This window comes from Peromyscus maniculatus, chromosome 12 (assembly GCF_049852395.1).
Source record: "Peromyscus maniculatus bairdii isolate BWxNUB_F1_BW_parent chromosome 12, HU_Pman_BW_mat_3.1, whole genome shotgun sequence".
NCBI classification, from domain to species: Eukaryota; Metazoa; Chordata; class Mammalia; order Rodentia; family Cricetidae; genus Peromyscus; species Peromyscus maniculatus.
Window position 1 is genome coordinate 87,847,544 of NC_134863.1, and position 13,368 is coordinate 87,860,911.

At 47.2% G+C, this 13,368-nt stretch overlaps 2 protein-coding genes and 1 long non-coding RNA gene across 9 annotated transcripts in view; 1 reads left to right on the forward strand and 2 right to left on the reverse strand.

Annotated features, from left to right (window-relative positions):
* The window catches only part of Prdm15 (PR/SET domain 15), an 83,955-nt gene extending 81,406 nt beyond the window's left edge, over window positions 1-2,549 (reverse strand). For 3 of the 6 annotated variants that reach the window (XM_076549320.1, XM_076549319.1, XM_076549318.1), the window contains exon 1: window positions 2,407-2,549. In XM_076549320.1, the coding sequence (XP_076405435.1) occupies window positions 2,407-2,505 (99 nt within the window). In that variant the 5' untranslated portion in view covers window positions 2,506-2,549. The remainder of the gene's footprint in view (window positions 1-2,406) is intronic. The other 3 variants (XM_076549321.1, XM_042259578.2, XM_006996875.4) reach the window with 1 other exon arrangement.
* An 89-nt stretch (window positions 2,550-2,638) lies between these two features.
* The window catches only part of LOC143268177 (uncharacterized), a 34,155-nt gene continuing 23,425 nt past the window's right edge, over window positions 2,639-13,368 (forward strand). Inside the window, exon 1 of the long non-coding RNA XR_013043899.1 lies at window positions 2,639-2,776. This is a non-coding gene — a long non-coding RNA (uncharacterized LOC143268177). The remainder of the gene's footprint in view (window positions 2,777-13,368) is intronic.
* C2cd2 (C2 calcium dependent domain containing 2) overlaps window positions 8,413-13,368 on the reverse strand; it is a 76,203-nt gene continuing 71,247 nt past the window's right edge. For both annotated transcript variants that reach the window (XM_006996876.4, XM_076549322.1), the window contains one exon: window positions 8,413-12,491. In XM_006996876.4, the coding sequence (XP_006996938.1) occupies window positions 12,271-12,491 (221 nt within the window). In that variant the 3' untranslated portion in view covers window positions 8,413-12,270. The remainder of the gene's footprint in view (window positions 12,492-13,368) is intronic.

Here is a 13,368-nt window from a genome sequence, read left to right on the forward strand (position 1 = left end):
CACCCATTCTTTAGGGCCATAACTACAGCAAGCCAGAGGATGGATGGATCAGTGTGGTGTTTTTCTCTGGGCAAGGGGAGACCTGCCCTAGAGTCAGCCAGGTCCCATTCATGCCATGGCCTCTGAAGGGCAGATGAGGATGCCTAGATGTGGGCCAGCTGGTGCCTCCAGGACAGTAGCGATGTACTTTTTAGAGACACCCCAATGGCCAGATCAGTGTTTCCTTCTATTTTGGGTGCAGTCTACTGGCCTGTACTCTTGTGATTCCCTGGCTCCCCAAGACAGCTGCAGGTTCAGCTCTAAGGACAGGGACCTTGTGCCATCCCTGATCAAAGCTCTCTGTGAGCATCATCCTGCTGCTTTTCAACCTTGGTCCTTTGGCCTTTCCCAGCTTGAGATCCAACTATGTTCCCACCCAGGCCTCCATACACTAGCCACGTCTGCCTGACTTCCTCATAGCACTGGTCTCCCACTCAGCCACCCATTCCTAGACAGATGGTTCTTGTCCCAGCTCTGAGTGTGCCAACCCCTGCACACCCAGCAGCCTTCCTCCTTCATGTCCTTACCATGCCTGCCTAACCATTGTTACTTATGGTCTACACTGCCTCCTGCACCTCTTGCATTGTTCCCTGGGTGTATGAAACACAGAAGTGGCCTGGAGAATGAATCTGGGTAAGGTACTCTGAACAAGTGTCAGCCTACACATGAGAAACTGAATCTGGACAGCCTTTAAGCCACTGCTGGTAGCCAGTTTTAAGCTCCATTACACCTGCAAAATGCATCAGTCTCTTCCCCACCTTCGGCACAGATAACCATACAGGAAAAAAAATGACAGGAGAACATGGGAACAGTGGTAATTCTCAAAGGTAATCTAAGACAGCTTGTAATTGTAGCTGATTTTGTTTTTAGACAGTCTCAATATGTAGTCCAGGGTTCCCTACATCTCAAGACCCTCCTGCTTCAGACTCCTGAGTGCTGGGATTACAGCACTTGCCAACAGCCTAGCTGTGGTTGATGTTTTAATTTACCCATTTGTCTTCTGGAGAAATAAACTACTCTGTCTGCTCCCCAAAGAGAACAATTAGTATATTCTTTGCCGACATTTGTGTAAAAGCATGAATCATAGAAGTGAAAGGGGAAAAAAAGGAGAAAACTTAGCACTTTTCCCTTTAATAATCTGATGTATAGGTTTTATTTCAGAGCAAGGCAGTGACTTCAGGGAAGTCTGAGGAAGCAGCTGCAGCAGGTAAGATGTGGAAAGCCGATAGGTTTGAAGCAAAATATGGTCGGGGTGTGTAGGGGATCATGTCTCACCAACCACATCATTGCACTCTCCAGGGAGTACTGTCCCTGCCACCTCTGAGAGGTTCCCACAGAGCCAGAGACTTCTTTAGGTTTTACCCTTAAAATCGCCTTCAGGACCCCAGTGGGGATCTGCACAAGCACCTCCATTTGAGGGTTCTGACCGGCTCTAGCATATGTGTTTTTGAAAGAAGCGTTGGCAGCTTTAAATTCAGGCACAGGTCCATGTGTCTTCAGCTCACACACTTGATTCTACCATTTTAGTCCACCTCGGAGGAGGGGGATGCTTGTGAGCATGTGTGAAGAGGCCCTCCATCCACTGCAAGAAGGGCTTAGCTGGACAAGTGCGCACTAGCTATCCAACATGGGCTGGTGTCCTACCTCTGCCCTCTCAAAACTCACCTCGAGAGCACTCAGGCTCTACCTGGCCCTGGACCCCTCCTGTCCACCCTCTTCCCAGATAGTAGGCGGGCACGTCTCCAGCCTCTCTTTCCACTGTGGTCCCTGGGCCACCAAAAGGTAGAGGCTAGTAAAGCGTCTGGGCCTGGAAGCCATGGCGCAGCCTCGGACTTTCTTAAACACCAAAGGAGCTGGAGACCAAGGCCCCTCCCTGGGCTGCGCCCGAAAACCGGGTAAGGCGGCCGGGTGGCCGGGAAGGGACTGTAGGGACCTGAGCCCGCAGCCACGCCGGGCCTGGCTTTGGACGCACCAGGGGCACAGCGCCCGAGCCTGGGCCGGGGTACGCCGAGCCCACGAGTGGGCGGCCGGGCGTGGTTTTGCGTGGGCCGGGCTCGTGGCGGGCAGTTGGCGCGGGCCGTGCGCGCGGGACCGAGGTCGGGCACCCAGGGCGGAGGCCAAGCCCGCGGCGGCGGAACCCGGCGGGCGCAGGGCGATCCCGGAGCGGCTCCGGAATCCAGCCGGGTTTTGACTCCGATCGCCCACGGCGCCCGCGACTGTAACAAAGAACAGGCGGCGCGGCGGCCGGACCGGGGCGGGCGCGGGGGACGCGGGTGGAGGCCAGGCCGGGGCCGGGCGCGGAGCGCGGGGCGCGGCGGGAGGCGCGCGGTGGGGCCGCGGTGGGCACGGGCCCGGGGCTTTACCTGCCTGTGGAATGTGTAGAGCGGGGTCGGATCCGGACTCCGGGTTGTGATCCGCTCCGGAAACTGCGCAGCACCGGAAGCCGGGGGGGCGGTAGCGCGGCATCGTGGGAGTTGTAGTGCACAGCGCGGGCAGGCGGGGCGGGCCTTAGGGCTCCGGCTGCTGGAACCCGGAGCTGGAGACTACCGGCTGCCTAGACAAGGAGTCTGGGATAACTGGCGGCGTACTCGGGGAACCTGGGACGGACTGTGTGGAGTGGGAGCTGGCAGGGGTTTTGTGGACAGCCTAAGAAACGGCGGCGTGTACTGATGAACCCGGGACAAGAGATGCGTGGTTGCAGAGATGGAAGATGATTGCCTTCCTGCATGGGGAGCTGGTAACTAACTGGCTGTGTGGATGGGTAACAGGAAACGGAATGTATGGAGAGATGGTGGAGCAGGCTACGAGGATCCAGGGGAAGGGACTGAGTAGACAGAAAAGCTGAGGAGAGAGGCTTTTGTGATCCATGAGTTAGTTGGCCAGACGGTATGTGGACTGAGGAGCTGGGCAGACAGGCTGTGTGTAAATGAGGGAGGTAGTGCAGTGATGAGTGGGTGGACAAAAAACATCTTTGACCTTCAAGACACCTTTAAAACAGGTACACAACCCCACTCTTCCATATCCACTTTCATTGGTTTTACTCATTCTAAAGTGCCCAGAGGGCCAGTTCTCTCGGCCTCTACACATGAATAGTACTAAGTGTTTACATAAAATCAGGCTGTTTATATGTAAATAAAAAAATTGACAGGCCGTAGCAAGAAAAGCCGGTGTAAATTTGAGACTAAGGAAGACATGGAGGTGGAATGGATTATCACCTACTAGGCTATGAACGTTGCCTTGGAGAAAGTTAAGAAAGCAAACTTCCTTGGAAGACTTTCCATTATGAAGAGAGCTCTCACTGTCAGGCCACCCTGCTCCTACACTCGCCCTGCCCCCAGGAAGTTGTGACCTCAAGATTGTTTTCATATTTAGCTGCTTAGGCACCCAGGCCACTGTAGTGGTGACCCAAAAGGCCAGCTATTTTTTTGAGCTGGCAAGAGACCTTGGTGGTGTCCACATAATACTGGTTTTGCATACATGCAAAATAAAAGAAGTTATGGGCTCACCCAGATTTCAGAGGAAGATCTTGGAGGCCAAGCAATGTGTCATAGGGTCAAAATAATTGTGAAGAGCCCCTGAGTGGACAATTGAAACCAACAGAGTAAAAGCTGAAGGAGCTGGGAAGTTAAGAGATGCCCAGAGTGTGGGGATACCTGCTCAAATATCTATGTTCAGCAAGCTAAGCCCAGAGAGGGACATGTGAGCTGTGCAAGCCCAGTGGAGCTCACATTACGCCACAACGTGCTTGGGATACAGGAACATGGATCTACAGAACTTAATGCTTGCTCTGCTGAGTTTTGGTCTTGGTTTGATCCCATCCTTTGTTTCTCTGCATCCATTCCTCTGAATGGGATTATAGCTAATAGTTTGCATTGAGTGTTAGAAGAAACTTTAAACCTAGACTAAGATATTCAGGACTCTTGGAGGTCGACTAAATGTATTTTCCATTAGTAAGATGGCCAATAGCCTTTGGGGTCCAGAGATAGGAAATTAAGGATTAAATATTGTATTAGTTACTTTTCCATTGCTTGATAAAACCCCATGACCAAAACCAACTTAGGGAGGAAAGGGTATATTCCAGCTTACAGCTCTCAGAGCACACTGGATCACAGAGGGGACAGTAGGAACTTAGAGACAAGAACTGAAGCAGAAGCTATGGAGGATACTGCTTAGTAGCTTGCTCCTCATGGTATATACCACCCAGGACCATCTACCCAGGGATGGCCAGGCCCACAATGGGCTAAGGCAACAGTTCTCAACCTGTGGGTCACAAACCCTTTGGGGTCAAACAACCCTTTCACAGGGGTTACCTAAGACCATCAGAAAACACAGATATTTACATTATGATTCATAATAGTTATGAAGTAGCAATGACATTAATTTTATGGGGGGGGGTCACCACAACATGAAGAGCCATATTCAAGGATCACAGCATTAGGAAGGCTGAGAACCACTGGACTAAGGGCCTTCCACATCAATCACTAAGAAAATCTCCACAAGCTTACCTACAGGTAAATCTTATGGAGGCATTTTCTCAATTGTGGTTCTCTCTTCTCAGAGAACTCTAGCTTGTGTCAAGTTAACAACAAAAGTATCAACCAAGACAAACACAACATGCCCTCCCAGGTTCCTGTGTCAAATGCTTGGTGCCAAGTTGATGATGCCGTTTGTGGAAGATAAGTGGGAATTCTGGAGGTAGGGCCTACCTGGGGGAAGGAGGCCCCTGGAGGTGTGCCTCTAAAGGTTATACCTGTCCCAGGTTTCTTCCTGTTTCATGTTGGGCATGAGGTGATCTCTCCCATAAGCTTCCACTGACATGATATACTACCGTCAACACTGGCCCAGAAACAAGTAACTATGGATGGAACCGGAATGAGTGAGCCCAAAACACTGCCCATTCCCCCACCCCACCCCCTCTCCTGCCCACCACACACACACACACAGTGTCTTTGTTAGGCATTTTGTCACAGTAACAAAGAAAGGCTAATACAATACCTGAGATGTGTGTTTTCCCAGAAAACATACCTCCTCAGTTCTGGTTTTTGTGTTAATATAAATATAAAACTCCTAGCTAGGTGTGGTGGCTCACGCCTTTAACCCCAGCATTTGGGAGGCAGAGGCAGGTAGATCTCTGTGAGTTTAAGCCCAGCCTGGTCTACAAAGTGAGTTCCAGGACAGCCAAGGCTGTTACACAAATAAACCCTGTCTCAAAAAACCAAACATATATAATATCCTTCATTGCAAGGCCTTACAAACATCCCAGCCACCTCTTCCCACCTCTAATGTTTTATTTCTTTAAGAAGTTCACTGAGGGCTATGAAAACGGCTTAGCTGGTAAGAGTGGTTGCAATGCAAACCTGGGGCAGAAGTTTGCATCCCAGCATCCAGGTAAAAAGCCAAGCAGATCCGTGCATGCCTGTAGCCCCAGCTCTGGGGGTCTGTATGGGGGAAACTGGAGACAGGAGGAACACTGGAGCTTGTTGGCACCAGCCCAGGACTAGGTTCAGTAAGACCCTGTCTCAAGGAAATAAGGCAGAAAGTGATAGAGGACATCAGCATGCTCTTTTGGCCTCCATAAACACAAGCCAAGAAGTATGCATAAGTGCATGTGTGGACACACGCACACACAAAACATCAGGCTTAATTTTATACAAGTTAAGAGGGAAATCTAATCACGAAGTAAGTTAATTCCAACTATGTTCTCAACACTGAATTCCACTTGATAGCATCCACAGCTCAAAGGCAAGATAGAGTGCACAAAAGGCCAGATTAAACGACAGTCCGTCATCTCTGCATTTAACACAGGCAGAGTTGGGGACTAGAGGCCATAGTATGTTAATGGCGTCAATGTAGAGAGCCACACTTTTGAATCTGTTGCAGGATGACTTGGAAATGTATATTGTGGACACCTATGGCACAGAGCTGAGCTGGGCTGTGGTCAGAAGGTAAACCCTTAGGAGTCTGGCCTGGTGGTTTCTCTTCAGTGAGGTCACTATGTGGTCATTCACCTTGATGTCTAATCTATCTGTGAGCCTCCCTGCATGCTCCTTTTTTTTTTTTTTTTTTTTTTTTTTTTTTTTTATGAAGTACAGGTTGACTGACATATACCTACAACACCCTGTACTTGTAGGTATGTCTGATGCCCAAATAAGATGTTACCTATGTTCCCTCCAACATCTAACTCAGTCCTGAGCACTAGGTGAATGGGACAGGATGGACAGAAGCCAAGCTTCCGTACAGAGGAGTCATCAACTGATGCCCATCTTCATGCCAATCATGCTTGTGGTGGGAAGAAAGATGAGTGCACAGCAGCAGAGACTGACAGATGGGGGACTAACTTCATGAGAAGTAGGGGCCTGCGTCTGCCCAGTCTAATAGAATAGGAATGATATGGGGAATGAAGGTGTACATTCTAGAATGACCAAGGGTGGCTGATATGGAGCACCCAGGGCAGGGAAGATGAACTGTCAGGAACCCAGAGTTCCTCTGGAGGTGCCAGCAGACATCAGCCTGGACAGCTGGTAAATTGTGACCAGTTTGGCCCTCTAGTACTCTCTTGGGATGTCAGCACAAAGCAGACCTTTGTTTGAAAAAGTCCTCCTATAGGATCTTGAGGAGTATTTGAACACTTAATCCCCAGTTGATGCTGCTGTGTGGGGGAGGCCATGGAACCTTGAAGACAGCAGTTCTCAACCTTCCTAATGCTGCAACCCTTTAATACAGTTCCTCATGTTGTAGTGACCCCCAGCCATAAAATTACTTTCATTGCAACTAATTTTGCTACTATTATGAATCATAATGTAAATACCTGTGTCATTTGACCCCCAAAGGGGTGGTGACTCACAGGTTGAGAACCGCTGCTTTAAGAGGTGCAGCCCTGCTGAAGGAAGTACACCACTGGGCTTTCAGGGTTACAGCCTTCCCCACTTCCTGTTCAGATATCTGTGTGAATGAAAATGTGATCAACCAGCTTCCTACTCCTATCTACTATGCTTTCCCTGACTGCTGTAATGCCTTTCCTGCCATAATGGACTCGAATCCCTGCTGTGGGATGGTCTGTATGTCAAATGCTCTGATTGGTCAATAAATAAAACACTGATTGGCCAGTGGCTAGGCAGGAAGTACAGGCGGGACTAACAGAGAAGAGAATTCTGGGAAGTGGAAGGCTGAAGAGAACACTGCCAGCCACCACCATGACAAGCAGCATGTGAAGATGCTGGTAAGCCACGAGCCACATGGCAAGGTATAGATTTATGGAAATGGATTAATTTAAGCTATAAGAAGAGTTAGCAAGAAGCCTGCCACGGCCATACAGTTTGTAAGCAATATGTCCCTGTGTTTACTTGGTTGGGTCTGAGCGGCTGTGGGACTGGCAGGTGAGAGAGATTTGTCCTGATTGTGGACAAGGCAGGAAAACTCCAGCTATAAATCCCCCTGGAACTATGAGCCAAAATAAACCCTTCTCTAAATTTTTTGTCAAGGTTTTTTTTTTAATTTTTATTTATTTATTTATTTTTTATCACAGTGACAAAAAGTAACACATCTCCACAATAGATGCCACCTTTGATGCAGAAAATGTATGGGGCTTGGCTCAGGAGTGACTCATCCTGAAGGGCATATGGTAATGGCTGGCTACCCCACATGCTGTCCCATAGGCAAGCAGGTTGAAAGTAGAGCTGAAGAGTGAGAGAGTCTGCAAGTGGGACCTGTGGTTTCCCTGGTGGTTCCTCATTGCAGCATATCTCCAAATGCAATGCTTTTGTTTGTGCACATGGCAGGGCAAAGGGAAGGAGACCACAGGAACTGAAGACCAAAAAGGGGATGAGATGCTTGCAGCAGGGGGCAAAGCTGCCCCAATCCCACCCCAGAAACCATTGTGAGATCCTGTGCAGGCATAAATGCTGGCGCATACCCATGGCTAAGCTGTCACTCATTCCCTCTGCACTCATCTGAACCACCTGTTGGGGTGGGGCACTGATAGCAGGGACCCAGACTGATGAATGCTCCCTGCCTTCACTCCCCAAACATGTCTCCTACAGGCCATGTCAGGCACTGCTTTGGGGGACCCGGGCCAAGACCTGGCTTGCAGCACCCACAATTCATCATTCCCCAGAAGATCCCTGGAACTGCTAAAAATACTATAGTAAATTTTAGCCCCAGCCTTGGTGGTGCTCAATAGCCCACAAAATATAGGAACATGAGGAGGAAAGTCCACTGACAGGAATGAAGGTCAAAGAAGGTATCAGTACATATTTTTGGTCAGCTGGCTGCAATGGCCAGTCATACAAAGGGACAAAGGATGGCAGTACTTCAAACATTGAAGCCCCTCGGTACTCTTGGGACAACCCAGGACTTGGAAACAACTCAGCTCAATGTTTTCTATGAGCACATTTATTTCTTGAGAGGTCAGTAAAGTTGCAGCCATGTCTCCCTGCCTAGGGTGGTGCAGGATGACAGCCACGTCTAAAGTGCTGCAACAAATACAATCATTGTCACAGATGCCAGTTGGCACACACCAGCATCAGGCTCACCACACGCCTGGGAAGACTTCACTTTTATTCTCTTTGCAGTAGAGGTTCGATATGACAATGGGCAGAAAACCACAGCCTACAGCCCATGGGATAATCACATCTTCACTCCACCATCAGCAAAGTGAACCAGGCAGCTTGGTGATTCCTATACTTATTTATACACAGAACAGGGACATTTTACACAGAGAGCCAGAGGTGACGAGAGCTTGCACTGCTGGTTTGAACAGTGTCTTTGTCGCCATGCAGATGCTTTGGTCCTCAGGTGTTGGCCCGTTGAGACAGTGGGGACAGTGCCTGTCATCAGAATCAGTACCACACCTGTTTCTGTGTGACGGAGACACACTTTACCTGCCACCATCTATCAGCTTGTACTTTGAAAGTTTAAGATTGACAGCCCTGAGCTTATTAACCAAAAAACACCACTTTGGGTGGCAGCAATGTAAATTAATCTTTCCCTTTCTGCTTGAGAAGAAAAATTAAAACTCTTCTGTAAATGTGGCCAGGGAAAACCCAAGCAAAAATCTGATTTGGAACTGTTCAACAGTAAATGGCCTACTTCCTTCCACAGCCAGGAAGTAGGACTGGTTTTAAACTTAAGCTAAAATTGAAAATAAAGTGCTTTGTCTAAATCCTCTTGATCAAAGTAGGTTTTCAATCAGAGCAAGAGAGTCCTAGTTCTGTTACGCTCACCAACATCACACACAAACAGCTCTATTTAGTCCCTGCATGAAGGAGAGGGGAAATGTGGCCAGCTCACTCCAGCCAACCTGAGATCTGCGTCTAGATTCACAGACACCTGGATTAGTGTTCATGAGAAATTGCTTTAAAACTAGCACTCTGCCAAAATTTCAAGACAGAATCTGAAGCCACAAAAGAAAGCAGTGGAGATAGTGTGACAGAGGTGACTTACACGTGCGTGCTGTTGGCACCTGGTGTATAATCTTAGTGAAGAAACAGAAGTGGGCAAACTGCTTGGAGAAGAGACTTCACAGTATGAGGAAGGCCCCAAGGCCAGCTGTTTGTGTCCCCCATCTCTGCACACTCGGTTGTGATGGAGTTCTCAATTGGCAAAGGATGCTCAATGGAGACCCTAGAGGACAGGTCTTAGATGTGGATGGAAACCCAGGAATAGGATGCTCACAGGGTCATTTGGAGGCTAGGATGGCTAAAAACCATTTGTTCTTTTCTGTTGTTGTTGCTGAGAGAAAGGAAGTATAACCTAAAATTCTGATGCCTTCACACTTGAATAAACTGAACCTAAATGTCAAAACCAATCAAACCAACAAACCTGCATAAGCTGAACATCCCTAATCCAAAAGTCTAAAACTCAAAACTCTGCATGTACCATAGTGTCCAAAGAGTTTCATATTTCTGAAAAAAAAAATTATAATTGGGATTCAAGGATGCTCAGATGGGAAAGACTTATCAAGATGTCCCCAGATCCCAAAGAAGTCTGAAACACTTTTGGCCCCACCCATGTTAGATGAGGGCTACTGCCCCACACTAAAAATACAGCATCAGAATCAGAATCCTGGCACACCATAGTCTCTGGGAATTGACAGCAGCTATGTGTCACAATTCTGTACACTGTATGGAATAACAATACTTCGATAAAGCACAGCATTTAAATCACATCATTCCCAAAAAGAGTAGTGGTGATTACTGGCTTTGGGAACAAATTTGGTATTGATGGATTCATTCTGGAACTTTGCAGTGATTTAACATAAGGTGATCTTTAAAGACCAAGTATTCCAAAATGTCTCTTCAACATCACCTGAAAACTACCTGAGATTCTTCCAGGTTTTTTACTTGTATTTTTGTTGTTTGTTTTGAGAAGGGGTCTCATGTAGCCCAGGCTGGCTTGGAAGCTAACATCCCCCTCTCTCCACCTTTAAAGTGTTGGGATCACAGGCCTGCACCACCACACCCATCAAGAATTTTCAAATTCTTTTTTATCCTATGTTTATTTGGAAGTAAAATTCACTGGGCCCAGTGGCTCAGGCCTGTACCCCCAGCTATTTGAGAGATGAAGGCAGGAGAATCAGAGTTTCAAGGTATGATTAGGCTACAGAATGAATTACAGGGCAGCCCAGTCAACAACTTAGTGAGACCCAATTCAATAATAATAAAGTGAAAAGAGGGCCAGGGAAACAGTTCATTGGACAAGGGCTTGTCCAGCATGTACAAAGCCACAGGTTTAATACCCAGAGTGGAGTAAACGAACAGAAAGAAAGAAAAAAGGATTACTAATGTAGTTTTGCAATCTCTTGCTAAAACAGGAAAAAATTAAAACATATTATTATAATTTTGGCTTTCATAGACATTTGGTCAACAACAGTGACTTTGCCCCTGTTGTTTCTAATGAACAAAAGAGGCCAGAAGGAGCTTCCTGACTTTGTATCAGTGACAGAACTCAGGTCTTCCTGTTAGCCTTTCCAATGTTATGGGAAAAAAAGGATCTTACTGACATGTCAAAACACCTCCTCCCAAGGACAGTGACTATGGAGGGCTGTGAGACCCTGTGAATCTACAGTGCCAGGCACACAGATGAGGAAAGCACCTTGTGGATACATGGGGATATTGAACCCAGGTGCCAACTTCATAATTTTCCCACAGTAAACCAAAATCAGGATACTCCAAAATATGGCCAGAAGTCCCTGTTCACAGTAGAATTCTGAAGACCCCATAAAAAGAATTCCTGCAAGTTTGGCCCATTGTTATGAAACTTCTATGCCTCAGACCAATTGGCACCCAAGATACAGAATAATTACCTCAGTTTCCCTAAAAGTTCTTTGTCTTGGCTGTTGGCTGTATTTGGCAAGAACCATATATGTGTGGTTATGTCCTACAAGCTGTCACTCATTGCTCCTGATGTCAGCCTCAGCATATTTGAACTTAGTGTTCTGTCTGTGCCATGGGAAAAAACAGAGCCCTTGGCACGAGAAACAATCAATCAATCAATCAATCAATCAAACAAACAAACAAAAAAAACATATCTGAATTTCTGCACCTCTACTTGCAAGAAAGCTCAAGTAAATCTGAAATATCTAGCATAATCTGCATAGGACACATATAGTGTTTGCATACGTTTTTAACTTCTATGGCTGATATCAAAGGTGAACACCTTCTCACACTTGTCAAAGCACATCTTTTTCCTATTATAATTTCTTCATGGCTCAAAAATCCCACCTATATCCATACCCCTGTCCCCAAGGCCAGATGCACTATTTAATTCTAAACAGCAAGACATGTGAGGTGGTACATCCTGCTCATAGCAACAGCCCACAGAGATACCTCTCCCTTTTGCCATGGTCCAAACATGAACACCAATAGTCACAGAAGGAGAGAGGAAGAAGTAGGTAGACTGGGATCCCTCCTGCCTACTACCCATAATCTATCAGAGCACAGATGACTTTACTGATGCAAGTATCTGTCTTATGACCTTAACACTTAGATGGCATGGTGACAGCTGGAGTCGGGTGTTCCCACTGAGTATCTGGTGGCAAACTGGACTGCATCATCAGTTGTCTTTGGGGAAGCTTCCTGGCCAAACAGGCAGATTTTTTTCCCTTTAAAAAACAAGATTATTGGGAAAAAACCAAGCTCGACATGCACGCATCTGATGGCACTGGTTCCTGCTGTTTTCGTGGAGACCTTTGTGGTCCCGTCCTCCAGCTTTGAGGACAGGAGGTGACTCGGGCTATGTGCAGGGTTCTCTGGGTACTCCATTCACGGTGTGTTTGCCTCTGTGCCTGGTAAGCAACTTCTTGTTCAGGAGCCGGCTGAGGGTTGCCCCCTTCTTCTGCCTCCCCTCTGGCTGCTGCAGGAATACCAGGTCATTATGGGACTGGCTCATGCCTGGGTCTTTCTGCTGGTGTCGCCGGCGGAAGAAGAGCTTGGCGCTTTTCCTTAGAATTCCTTCTGCAAGAGGGGAGCACAGGAATGATCAGGGCTGTGGGGAAGATGAGCCCAGGCCAAGAAGGAAGCAAAGTTGCCAGACACCTGTGACAAAAAGTCAGGTGCTCTCTCAGGGAATGGTCACTGCCCACAGAGGCAAACACCACAGCCAAGCTGGTGGGAAGCCATTTTTCATAGTGAGAGTAAGAACCTTCCAACAGCAAGACTGGCAAGCCTGCACTGTCGAGTGGGTGGGTTGGGGTCCCTTATGACTCCTCCCCTTTATTAGGAACTCTGTGATAAGCAAGGCTATGCTATATGCCCAGAAATGAAGGACATGCTCCTAACAGCAAGCTTGGAGCCCTGTAAATCATACTCATGTTCTTTAGTACAGACAGTATTGTTCTTCAAGGAATAAGGTGTATTTTTAAAAATTAATTCTAGATCATCCTCTACACTTACACTAGGATATTATATCTATTTTATCTACCAGTCTATTCATCTACTCACCCATACTAGATTAAGCCATATGATATTTGTTAGTGGATCATTTTCAACCTAGAAGCCTCATGTTAGGCTGAGAATGTAGCTCAGTAGTAAAGTACTTGCCTAGCATGTACAAAGCCCTGGATTCAATTCCCAGCACAAACACACACACACCCAACAATGAAAATAATAAAAACAAAGAAAGAAAAAGAAGTGGGCAAGACAAAATGAAAAGAAGCCCTTGATTTTGTATGGTTCATCTCCTTAGCACAGATGCCAAGCATGGAACAGAAAGCAAAGAGTGGTTGCCCTTGTTGGGGTGAAAACAGTTACTGAAGGTTGAATGCAGGCATAATGTAGACAAGAAGTAGCTCAACATCACTTTTTCACCAATTAGTTTAGCATCCTATTAACC